General features: G+C 35.8%; 2 protein-coding genes and 2 long non-coding RNA genes across 4 annotated transcripts; 2 read left to right on the top strand and 2 right to left on the bottom strand.

Annotated features, from left to right (window-relative positions):
* Window positions 1–246: 246 nt before the first annotated feature.
* LOC143701849 (uncharacterized) lies at window positions 247–4,359 on the bottom strand. The gene is made up of 2 exons (XR_013190168.1): window positions 4,135–4,359; window positions 247–2,371 (listed from the first exon to the last, which is right to left on the bottom strand). It is a non-coding gene; the product is annotated as an uncharacterized LOC143701849 (long non-coding RNA).
* Window positions 3,882–7,152, top strand: LOC143701846 (MARVEL domain-containing protein 1-like). The gene is made up of 4 exons (XM_077195529.1): window positions 3,882–4,224; window positions 5,928–6,095; window positions 6,327–6,446; window positions 6,687–7,152. Exons 1-4 carry the CDS (start codon window positions 4,081–4,083, stop codon window positions 6,765–6,767), a joined length of 513 nt encoding a protein of 170 aa, XP_077051644.1. The 5' UTR covers window positions 3,882–4,080; the 3' UTR covers window positions 6,768–7,152.
* Window positions 5,912–7,480, bottom strand: LOC143701848 (uncharacterized). Its single transcript, XR_013190167.1, has 2 exons — window positions 7,165–7,480; window positions 5,912–6,053 (listed from the first exon to the last, which is right to left on the bottom strand). It is a non-coding gene; the product is annotated as an uncharacterized LOC143701848 (long non-coding RNA).
* Window positions 7,424–9,408, top strand: LOC143701847 (CKLF-like MARVEL transmembrane domain-containing protein 7). Its single transcript, XM_077195531.1, has 5 exons — window positions 7,424–7,747; window positions 7,911–8,084; window positions 8,717–8,815; window positions 9,058–9,139; window positions 9,275–9,408. Exons 1-5 carry the CDS (start codon window positions 7,685–7,687, stop codon window positions 9,283–9,285), a joined length of 429 nt encoding a protein of 142 aa, XP_077051646.1. The 5' UTR covers window positions 7,424–7,684; the 3' UTR covers window positions 9,286–9,408.
* The last annotated feature ends 2,502 nt before the right edge of the window (window positions 9,409–11,910 follow it).

Here is an 11,910-nt window from a genome sequence, read left to right as displayed (position 1 = left end):
ACACACACTTACTGTACACAAGTGGCAAACGCATAAGATTTCTGTTTGTTTTTACAAGTGCTATGTGTAAATACACAAGATTTCTGTTTTGTCTTTTTGTACAAGTGCTAAATGCACAGTTTTTTTTTTGTTTTGCAACATGCATTTAGCCTACAGTGAACAATAAACATTTATTTCTCCAGCTTCATGTACTGAGCATTGTGTTTTCTATTTTTCTACGTAGTGTTTAGTGACTGTTCAGTAGTGTTTTTAATTTTGATTGACTCGGGGCACGATTTGACAACATAGTTCAGTTTTGAGCACAGATTGAACTGTTTTGAGGTGAAAGTTTGGTTTTGGAAGAAGAGTCTGAGGTTTTGTGAATGTAGCTTGAAAATTGGGTTTTGTGTTCACAGTTTAGAGAAAAGGAGAGCAGCTTTCAAGAAATGTGTCTTAGCAATCGAGAAAAACTGTACATTACACTTAGAAGAGTTGTGCAACTGCAAAATCAAGGTCAGTGAGAGAGATTCATTCTGTTTATGCATCATGTCTTCATGTTGAGTCCGGCCTGAGGACTTTGTCCACATCACAGACAATGTCATCTCTGCAGGCAAAGGGAAAAACCCTAAAGCCAGATTCAGCCTTGACAACATTCTCCACACCTTGCTCTTTCTCGTCCTCCTCCTCTTCCTCCTTGTTCACCACCTCCTCTTACTCATACTCTTTCTCCTCTCACTCTTATAGTGTTTCCATCCACAATATAAGTATCAACATTCAGTGCAACATTTTTAGTCAATTCTGGCTCTCTGAACTGACTTGTACTATGTACAGTTGGTTTGGTCAAATCATTAGAAATAAGTGTGAACAATTTTGATTCGTTGTGTGTAAACGATGACAACTGTATTGTAGTTGTGTTTAACTTTTGTCTGCCTGTGTTTAGAGTTTTGAAACATAAGTGCATCCATCACAGTGCGAAATGTGTTTTAGCGAGTGAGAATGTGTTAATAGAGTTTTGCAAAAAGAGTGCATGAGATTTGCAAACAGTGTTTTAACTACCCGAACTTGTTTAATGTTTTACAGAGAGAGTGATTTATTCGACAAATTGGTTTAGGCTATTGAGAATTTGGTTCAGAGAATGGGGTTTAGTGTTTTAGCAATTCAGAAAAACTGTAAATGGAATGCACTAAGCCCTTGATTACTTGGAATATGCAATGGATGGGGATAACTGGAGGATAATGAGAGAAAAAAAGGGTAAAAGATGTTAAATTACTGAATACCTTAAAAAACTCAACACCCCCAAAGGATATATATTTTAAATAATAAGGTCTTTCTTTTCTTTCTTTATCCTTCTTTTTTTCTCTCTCTCTCTCCTAGAAAATATAAAAAATTTGCACAAACAAAAATAAAAACAATATAAACCATAACAATCAGCTTAGCATATGCGGATAAATGTCAAAATAACTCCAATATCATACATTAGATTTGTGCTGCTCTCCCTGTTCAGTTTCTTCCCTTGCAGGTTCTGTTGCTTTAGTTGTTTATCCTGCGATCTCTTGCATGTTCTTAGTCGGTTCTTTAATAAAGTATGTTCTGTTTAGGACTCTCCTTCATTGTGAACTCACTGTAGCCCATCGTAACAATTGACTTGTTATGGATAAATCATTTTTTGAGGCCACTTAAGAATTCATTATTGAGCTTGCTAACGTCAAATATGACCTTAATGCAGTAATGAGTAATAGAACAATAATCAGACCAGCTTTCATTCTTTCCTCAGCTTTGTATGTCAAGACCAGTTCTGTGGAATATGTTTCACATAGGGAGTGTGTTTAGACATGTTTGTGTTTAGACCCTCTCTCTCTCTCTCTCTATTCTATATCATAGAGAAAGACTCATTTTCTTACTCTCAGATCCACTCAAAGACGCTAAATCTTTTTTTCTTTAAATCTTTTTTTCTTTGTTGTCTGAGCACAGGTGGGAGAGGGGCCTGTAAGGACAGGACTCTCTGTTTTATGTGGGTAACCTCACACAAACACAGACTTACTGCACACGGCACATGATTTTTAGTTGTTCTAAACTATTCCTTTGGTGTTCTTTAAACATAGAGCTCTTCATGCTCGTTGGAGTGAAAAATATCAATGCAGACTTTGTTAACGTCATCCATGCACCCACTTGCTTTGTATAAATTGGTTTCATCAGTGAATGTTTCAGTACAGAAGCCTCCAAACCAGAAAGGCGGCTTCAAAAAATTAATCTCCTAACTTTTTCTCTTTCCTCTATACTCCTCTTTCTCTCTCCATGTCTTCCACACTCGTTCCTTTCCGGCGTCTTTCTGCTGAGCCGTTTTCCCCCCTGTTAAACGAGCATTCAGCAGCAGCTTCATCACACACATCCACTTAAAGAAAGAAAAAAAAAAACAGATTAAAATTCATAACTTTCTCTATGCGAATTTGCAACAGCCACTTATCAATCCAATTTCAGCCAATTAGACTTCTTAATGGATTAATACTTTATATGTGACATTAGAGAAAAGATATTTTCTGAAAATGATGTCAATCATTAAAACTGCAGATATGCACAGAGAAACTATGTTTGAATGGAGTTGTGAAGATCGTTCATTGAACCGTATGCATTTATTGGGTCCATATTTAAAGTAAAATAACAACACAAAAGGATCTCGTTTTGCTAGATTTGGATTTTCCTCTCATTGTTTAGACACCAATCTAAGAGGAACCTTAAAACAGCACTAAACATTACAAATGATCAAATTTTCAATTGCATCTAAAATATCAAAGCCATGTAAGCAATAGTATATTATTATTATTATTATTATTATTATTATTATTATTATTATTATTATTATTATTATTATACTACTATCTCTTATAATACATTATACAGACCATCGTTTAAAAGTTTGGGGTTTGCAAGATTGTTTTCTAGTTTTTTTTATATTTCTCTTTTTTCTTTTAAGTCTCTTATACTTTAACTGATAAAAATACAGTAAAAACAGTAATATTGTGATAAATAACTGATTTTCTATTTAATATTATTTAAAATGTAATTTATTTTCTGTGATGGCAAAGCTGAATTTTCAGCATCATAACTCCAGTCTTCAGTGTCACATGATTCTTCAGAAATCATTATAATAAGCTCAATATTTCTAATTATCAATGTTGAAAACAGTTGAGCAGCTTAATATTTTTGTGGAAACTGTGATACCTTTTTTCACACTACAATATAGTTTTTTAACACTATAAATGTCTTTACGTTCACTTTCGATCAATTAAATGCATCCTTGCTTAATAAAAGTATTAATTTCTTTCAAATAATCTTACTGATCCTTAACTCTTGAAAGGTAGTGTATGCATTATACTTTTATATTATATATTGTTTTAGAAAAATATTGCTTTAAAAATTGCACCAGAGCTTTTAGACTCTTTAAAATCCTCTCTTTTTATTTATTTCTTTATGATTTTGTGTCTGTTTCTGTTGGGTAGCCTATTTTGCAGTAGAGCTGTGTCTAAAAAGGTTTCATTTGACCGTGGCTCCATCTAGTGGAAACCCTTTTATTGCCCTTATAATGTTCTGCATTAATTATTATGCGAGTCATTATTAATGAATGCATGCGTGCCATTCATTATGACTCACATCAAATATTTTATTTCTAATTGCAGCAGAAAATGATAACTCTGCGCCCCCCTTTTTTTTATAATTTATAATTTCATCAAAATATTGTCTTTATTCTTTTGCCTGTATCGAACGGTCTTGTATTTCCTTCAGGAAATGCAATATCTAACCTGGTCAGGTGTATTTCTGGAGGAAATCAACTGTGGTTGTTAAAGATGGGGGTGGTCGGTGGGAGGAGTCTTTTTTCTGCTGCAACCTCAGAATGCAAATAAAATTTTTTGATGGTTTTTAGTGGCGCTACTATTTATTAAAAGTGTATGGACTCGTCATCATCTGTGCCTGGTACTGGTACTAAAAAAACAGACTATATTATTTATCGGATGTTCCGCGACTTTGGCACGTATAGCCTACACCTGCACGCAGAAGAAGAAAAAACTTTTTAGGAGTGGAGCAGAACGATTTCGGGTCGCATTCATGGCGGAGGATCCAAACTCTCGACCTGTAATAACCACCGCGAGCAGTCCTTACCTGGAATGCGGGGATTCAAGCACAGAGACCCCGTGGTACGACAAAGAGTCCATGCTGCGCGTGCCGAAGTACCTCATCCTTGTTGAAGTTGTGAGTAAACTTTACTATGGCTGTAAAACTCGACTCGAACTTTATTAAAACGACTAAAATGTGCAATTGATGAACAAATCCAACAGAATTATCGGAAAGAATTTGTGTCAGTTGTGAGAGAAACTTATACGGGTTGTCTGTTCTGTTCTCTTATCTTTTTGCTTTTTCACTGGAATTTGCGCGAGCAGAATAGAGCCATTCATTACCTGCACTGGACTGCGTGGTTGCTAAGCAACCGAATGTAGGCTATTCTCCTATCCAAAACAAAGTTATGCAGCATACCAGTTATCATAAGCCGTCCATTCAAAGTCGTTCTGATTTTAGAAATTGTAATGTTACACTTTATTATTTTCACGGTGTAATCCACTTACCTTAAGGTGATAGTTCACCCAAAAATGAAAATTTTGTCATCATTTACTCTCTCATGTTGTTCCAAACCTCTATGAGTTTTTTTTTTCTTCCGCTGAACACAAAAGAAGATATTTTAAAGAATGGTGGTAACCAGATAACGTTATATTTTTTTTCCTACTATGGAAGTCAATGGGTGCCGTGACAGCTGTCTGGTTACCAACATTCTTTAAAATATCTTCTTTTGTGTTCAACAGAAAAGGTTTGGAACAACACGAGGCTGAGTAAATGATTTTTGGGTGAACTGTCCCATTAAAATCGGTGAATCAGGTTGTCAACAATTGGTTGCGTGTTGATTTTAGATTATCTTATTGAAGACAAATGTGCACTGTAAAACGCCTGCCTTTGTATTCAGGAGGAAATAGTAATGACTAAAGGGCTTCTAGCCTACACTGCATGGCTGGCTGTGTAATCTTATACAGTTTTTAAAGATATGGACATCTACTTTGTATATAGCAAAGGCCTATAATGTTTGTATGTAGGCCTATAGCCTTGCATATGTGAGCTGCAAAAACCCCATAACAACTTATATGGAGAGATTTTGGGATTTGTGTACGTGATCTTTAAGGATAAGAAGCCTAACCTACAGCTTAATTACAGCCTTCTCTTAAATCACTGTGTGTGTGTGTGTGTGTGTGTGTGTGTGTGTGTGTGTGTGTGTGTGTGTGTGTGTGTGTGTGTGTGTGTGTGTGTGTGTGTGTTCCTCTTTCTGTCTCAATGCAGGTAAGATAAGGTCGTTGCAGAGGAAGTGAGATTGTGATAGCTATGTGTTTAAAAGGCATGTGCTAATGGCTGGTTAATTTCAACGACCCAATAACCCAGCTTTGAAAAGTAGTGGCCTCTGCTTTTAGTTTAAATGTAATATAGTTTCGCCACAGCTCATCAAAAAAATCTAGGCTTTCTCGTTAGCATACACATTTTTGTTTTAAATATGTGAAGTGATATCTTTAATGACATAACTTTCTTTTTAGGTTTTTTTTCTGTGTATTTATTTGTTTGTTCCTGTTAAATCTGAACAGAAACTACTACAAATTGAGATATTTAACAACAACTCAAATCTAAAAAGAAAGATATTTCTTATTTTAATTCACACCCTAAACAACAAGGACAGAGTTCCTGTTGTCAAGAAAAATCTGGATATAGGAAAAGGCATGCAAAATAAATAAAAATCATTAATTTAAAATACAGTTATGGACACTGGGGGTTTAAAAAGGTTGAGAACCACTGTCTCAAAACCTTTTGTTTTTCCAGAGGATTGAGTAATTCAAAGCAACAGGAATTCTTCTGTTCTTCAGATTTTGGGCCTGCTGGTATGGGCACTGATTGCAAGCACAGAGTATTTCCACTTTTCCCCATTTGGATGGGTGATGTTTGTGACTGTCTTCTATTGGCTTCTCACCCTCTTCCTCTTCATCATCAACCTGGCCAATGGAAAAATACGTCACATTCTTTGGACTAGAGTGGTGGGTGCACTTCTATACAGTTATAGTTGATTCATCTCTACAAACTTGTGATTAAATTAAAAATGATGCCATGATGGTATGTGAAAATAGTTCTACATTTTGATTTAGCAAAAAACAAGTTTAAACTTATTATTTTAATGACTTCCAAAAACAACATGGTTTAATGGTTTTGAAGGAACAAAATTGTGCTAATTGTCTCAAATAATTGTTGTTCCGTCCCTGCTCTCGTAGGTTCTCATTTTTAACTGCAGTGCGGCTTTATTGTACACTTCGGCTGCTATTGTTGAGGCAGCGCTGGTCAATCGGGGGGTCAAAGGTCATCATGATTTTAACTGCTGGGCAGCATCAACGGTAATAATCATTGTTAAAGTAGTTAGATGTGTGCGAGGCTGTAAGAAACATAACATTGAGGGGAATATATCAGTGTTTGACTGGTTTTCTGTAGTTTTAAATACTTAAGATTACACTTGGTCTCCTCGGCCCAGAATATGTGGTTACATTCTTGATCGTGTGAAATACATGATTTTCATTTACTTTGCATAAAATTGTTACAACTTTTAATGCTTGCCTCTCTTTTTTTCTCTGTTCTAGTTTTTTGCATTCCTAGTATCTCTGAGTTACGCTGGTAGTGCGTTCTTCAGTTACAAATCCTGGCACAGAGGAGATGAATAAAATGTGATGGGTAGATTGTAGTTTTTATTCACATTTTAAAAAACATGGCTCATCCTTATATTGTTCAGGACTTGACTAAACTTGAAAAATATTTAATATTGATGATTGTCTTTTTTTATTAAATATTAAGAAATTAACCTTTTGCTCTGTATGTATGTGCAATCAAAATCCAAATACACAGATTTGTCTAATGCACAATAGATGTTTTGATATCTTTTTTATGATTTATTTGGATATTAGCCTACTTTATATTTCATTAACTTTATTGAATGGAGTAAAATCATAAGGCTTATTGACTGTCTGTGAAACCGGGGGTTATAATGTTTTACCTATGTGAATGTTGATTCTTATTTGCATGATCTAAAAGTATGTTGAAAAACCTCAACTTTGGACTTACCTGACTGAATTTTTATGAGAGCCTGGTTGTATTTTAAGAAGCATATGTACAACTCTGTTTTCACAAAACATTTTCCTTTTCCGGTTTTCAAACCAAGCGGTTGTCATTACATTTGTCCTTTGAAACAGTATGTAAGTCATTTAGGCTTCTTAACTTTTATACTTTCAAATGTCAACTATAGGCTATTACGGTTACACACAATAGCCTAAAGCATGCAGCTCACATTTGGCAAAGCAGAAAAGGAAGTTCACAAAACTGAATCCATAGCCTACAGCCCACCACACAAATATGTATTCACTATAACAGGAATGTGATGTGATACTTATATAGGCTATTATGCCATTACTGTGTTCCAATGAATTGTGTTTCATGCTCTCAGATAGCATGTAAGACTTGTGAATCATGATGTGAAATTGAGCAACGCGAGTTAACCGCGTCAGATGCAGTTTCCTGGCCACTTCCCTGCACACGCGCGCTTTGTTCGTTTAAAGTGTAGTGATACATCAACCACCGAACGAGTATGGAGATTTTATTTTTGGACTACTTACTATCAAAACAAGGAATTCTGAAGATAGCTCAGCTAGTAAGTATTTCAAACCGACACCCATGTAACATGAACGTTTAAAACTGAACACGCGTCGTCGCGTTTCTTTTTTGTGAATTATAAAATCTGTCAACAATTATACTGTCCTGGTGACTGTGAATCTTTAGAGTGCGAGAGGAAACAGTATTTCATGTGTGTACAGGTGATTCTCCTGGTAGCGTTCGCGTGCGTTCGCTCGACGTGGTACATCAGCGTTTACGCGTACGGTTTCTATAAAGGAGTGACACTGGGTTACTCCATCACACTTGTCCTTTACCTGTTCCTGGCTGTCCTTGGGCTTCAAAAAAAGGCAACATTTGTGAACTGGCTCATAGCCGTGAGTATTGCTCCAATTGCTACATAATTTCATGTCACTATTCTTACATAAAGCTCACATCTACCAAATAGTGAATTGTCTATAGCCTATTGATAGTTCACACATAACGTCCATTGACTATATTATGTTAGATTAGGTCGGTGTAATTTTTTAAGCACGTTCCAGCAAACAAGCAAAGTTGACGAGGTGTTTTTTTGTGGGTTTTTTTTTTTTTGCTTTTTGGAAAAAGGTAGCTGTTGCTAGCTACCTAGTTTGATTTCCCCGTATTTCCCAACCAGGGAAATCAAGATTTTAGTTGAGCATGTATATAAATGTGTATATAAAGGGAAAAGTAAAAAAAAATTAACACCTTTTTGGCATAACCTGTTATATTATGTGTTGTCCACCAATTAATGTCAGATCATAAAACTTTTATGTGTAATAATTATATTAGAAGATAATCATCAAAAGAGCTGTTTAACATGATTCATATGGAGTATTGCATGTCAAACTATGTTAAACATGTCAACTTTTTCCATAATCGTTCCCATATTTTCTTGTCAAGTGCTACCCACATTATAATCATATTAGTATACAACAGTACATGATTATGGATGTTCTGATGAAGAATGTTTTTCCATTTGTTCTTCAAGGAGTTTGTGCTTGATACACTGGGATTCATCTTCATCTCCACTGGATCCATTATAGCTGCTTTGAAGTCTTTTGAAGTCCCCATTCTGATTGCCGCCTCAGTAAGGGCTTCATTACAAGTTTTATTACATTCAATCAATCAATCAATCAATCAAACTTGTGATGAAGGAAAAGTCCTTCTTTTGTGAAATAAAAATGTATCTAAAAGACAGTTGTCTGGAAGTTTGCAGGTTTGGTGGTGTTGTTCTCATTTTCATTTCCATAACTGCTCACCTCTCTATAAAATATTTGTAGTTCTGTCAGACTGATAATATTGTAAGCTTTTCTGATGTTTGTTTTTCAGGTATGTGGTCTTCTGGCCTCATATCTCTTAGTTGGTAGTGTGATACTGTCTTTTGTTGCCACTCAACGCCCACAAACTGCGGGTAAGTTAAGGGCTGTGTGCATTTTCTGTTTTTTTCTGTATTTTAGCATATTAAGCTAAACTGAACATAGCATAAATTGTTCATGTGCTTCTGGATCCTGAACTGTTTATTTAAAATAATGTATTTCTATTCCAGGTCCAGTATAAAAACAGTGTTTTGATATTTGTAGTGCTCCTTCTGAAATATACTGCTCTCAACTCTTGAGAGCATGGATGGGGAATTAATGAAGGGTATGGTTGTTTCATAAAATTTACATGGAATATAAAAGACTATCACAATATCACTTATTGCACTCATTTTTTATTGTAGCCAAGCACCGAAGGTGATCATTGGAGTTCTTCCTCTCTGGTAGTCAATAGCAGCCCATAGAACTGCTTACGGGAAAGTTATGAAATTTGGCACACAGATAGAGGACAGTCGGATCTATCACCATAGCAAATTTGGAGTCTCTAACTCAATCCCTGTAGCGCCACCAACTGTCCAAAATTTCACTTACGTTTATGATAATAACTTTTGAACTGTAAGGGATAGAAACAAAATTCTCAAGCCGATACGATTTTGTGTCATGGAATTTTTTCCTGCCATTTTGAATTTTCAGAAAACTCCTAGGCCGTTGCTCCGATTTTCACGAAAAATTTAACCAGATCATCTTCAGACCCTGTCGACAAAAAGTTATGGAATTCAAGTTGATTAGTTCTCGTATAACGTGCAAACGAATTTGACGAAGAGCATGCTAAAATGAACGTGAGGCTATATCTCTGCAACGCTTTAACATATTCTGACCAAACTTGGTGTATATTATGACAACCATGACTTGAGGGTACCTGCACAGTTTCGGTTCAGTGCCGCCTGGCCAGGAGCTTTTTTGCTTAAAACTTCTGAACGGTTTGGCCAAAAATCTCTTTAGATTCGGTGCAGGATGCTTAATCGAACAATACCCAATTTTCCCATATCGACCATATTGGACGTCGGGTCATCGGCCATTTAGAATTTTGTCGTAAAATGCTTTATTTTACGAATGCATTGGCATATCAATACGAATCTTGGTATGTGTCTTCAGCACCATGCCCTGACGGTACTCAAAAAGTTTCAGGGCAGCAAAATCTTGTGGTTAAAAGTTATAAAGAAAATCCCAAAAATTTAAAAACCTATTGTAATGAAACTGGTGTTAATACATTTCTTGGGGAATGCGAGAACATATACCATTCTTTTCATAGTCGTTCGAACTTCCTGTAGGCTATTTTGATTTTCCTTTAAATTTGTGCGCGGATGCTGCGCAGCGAAACATTACATCTACCGCCGGTTACTGCGTTGCGCAACTCTGAACCTCCTGCCGGCTGCTGCGTGGCGCAGCATTTTGTATTCGTCATCCTTTTCATGATGCGTGCAGCATAGAACGCATTGTTATTGGTTCAAATACACATGAGGTGGGTCTTGTTGATTTTTTTAAAGACCACATGACCACCCAAATCGTACTGTGGTTCGCTGAAAATCACGTCAATCAATCAGACACACGTGCGTTTGTTTTGGATTTTTTTTGGAGACGCGAGCGAGAAAATGGCAACGACAGAGGTGTGTGTGTGAGTGAGAGCGAATGTGTGTGTGTGCGTGCGCGCGGGCGCGCTTTGGGACATGGTGGTGACAGAAACTAATAGGTACGCCGAACAGACGCGCGGTCAGACCCTCTTCAACTCGAAGTGGAACCCTGTCTCCAAAACGGAGATGAAGACATCTGAAGGGGTTTGTGTCTCGCCTTCAGTATTTTGAAGCAAGGATTTCTGTGGAGGCAGACAAAATTGTTGTAGGCTACCAGACCATCGTCCTCAAGGCCATGCAAGGGACTGCTTCGACATGATCTGGAGGTAATGATTTGTGTTTTAATAAATAGTGATTCAATAATGGCATAATGAATAAATAGCATAATGAATAATAAAATAATTATGTGATGATGGTTGATAATGATAATAATAATAAATACAATAATGTTAATATATAAGTAAAATACTGGCATAATGAATAAATAGCATAATAAATATAAATACAGTGGCATAATAAATAAATAGCATAATAAATAGTCATAATTATGGCTTAATGAATAAATATAAATACTATAAATATACACAAATAACATAATACATATAATACAAATGTTATGTTATAAATTCATTTTATCATATGCATTTTCAGATATCTCCATCTCCAAGATAACATCGATGCATGAGTCATGGAGCTCAGAGACTGAGACTGTTCCCAGATCCACCTCAGGACTTTCCCCACCTCTCTCTCATAACAAGATGCCTTGTTTAAGTGTGTTGGCATGTTTAAAATGTTATTTATTATATTTTATATTATTTATTTATTTTTTCTTCCCCATATAATTTTGAGAATTTTGAGAAAAATGTGTTATGTTAGTGCTAAGGGAGCATGTTTTAATAAAACCTGTGATTCTTACCTTTTAAATGTATTTTATTTAATGTTTCTAAGTGCTACAGAGGCTTAGATATTAAGGTTTTGGTAGACGTTGACAATTCTTAGTATTTTTTCAGAAAACCCTCAGGAGATAAGGATATTTATCCTAGAATAACATAGGTTTTTATAGGCGTTTTTAGAGTAAATGGGTCAAAAAACTACTTTTTCTAGCTCCTCCTAGACCGGTTGTCCAATTTTCACCAAAATCTAATCATCTCATTGCCGCCAAAAATTTATGGATTTCGTGTCAATAGATTAAACTGTTTTTGTATACCGCATCAACAAATTTGATGGGATGATGC

Source organism: Siphateles boraxobius, unplaced genomic scaffold (assembly GCF_051911475.1).
Source record: "Siphateles boraxobius isolate OS27281-9 unplaced genomic scaffold, OSU_SipBor_1 33, whole genome shotgun sequence".
Classification (NCBI taxonomy): domain Eukaryota; kingdom Metazoa; phylum Chordata; class Actinopteri; order Cypriniformes; family Leuciscidae; genus Siphateles; species Siphateles boraxobius.
This window is presented reverse-complemented; position numbering and strand designations above follow the sequence as displayed.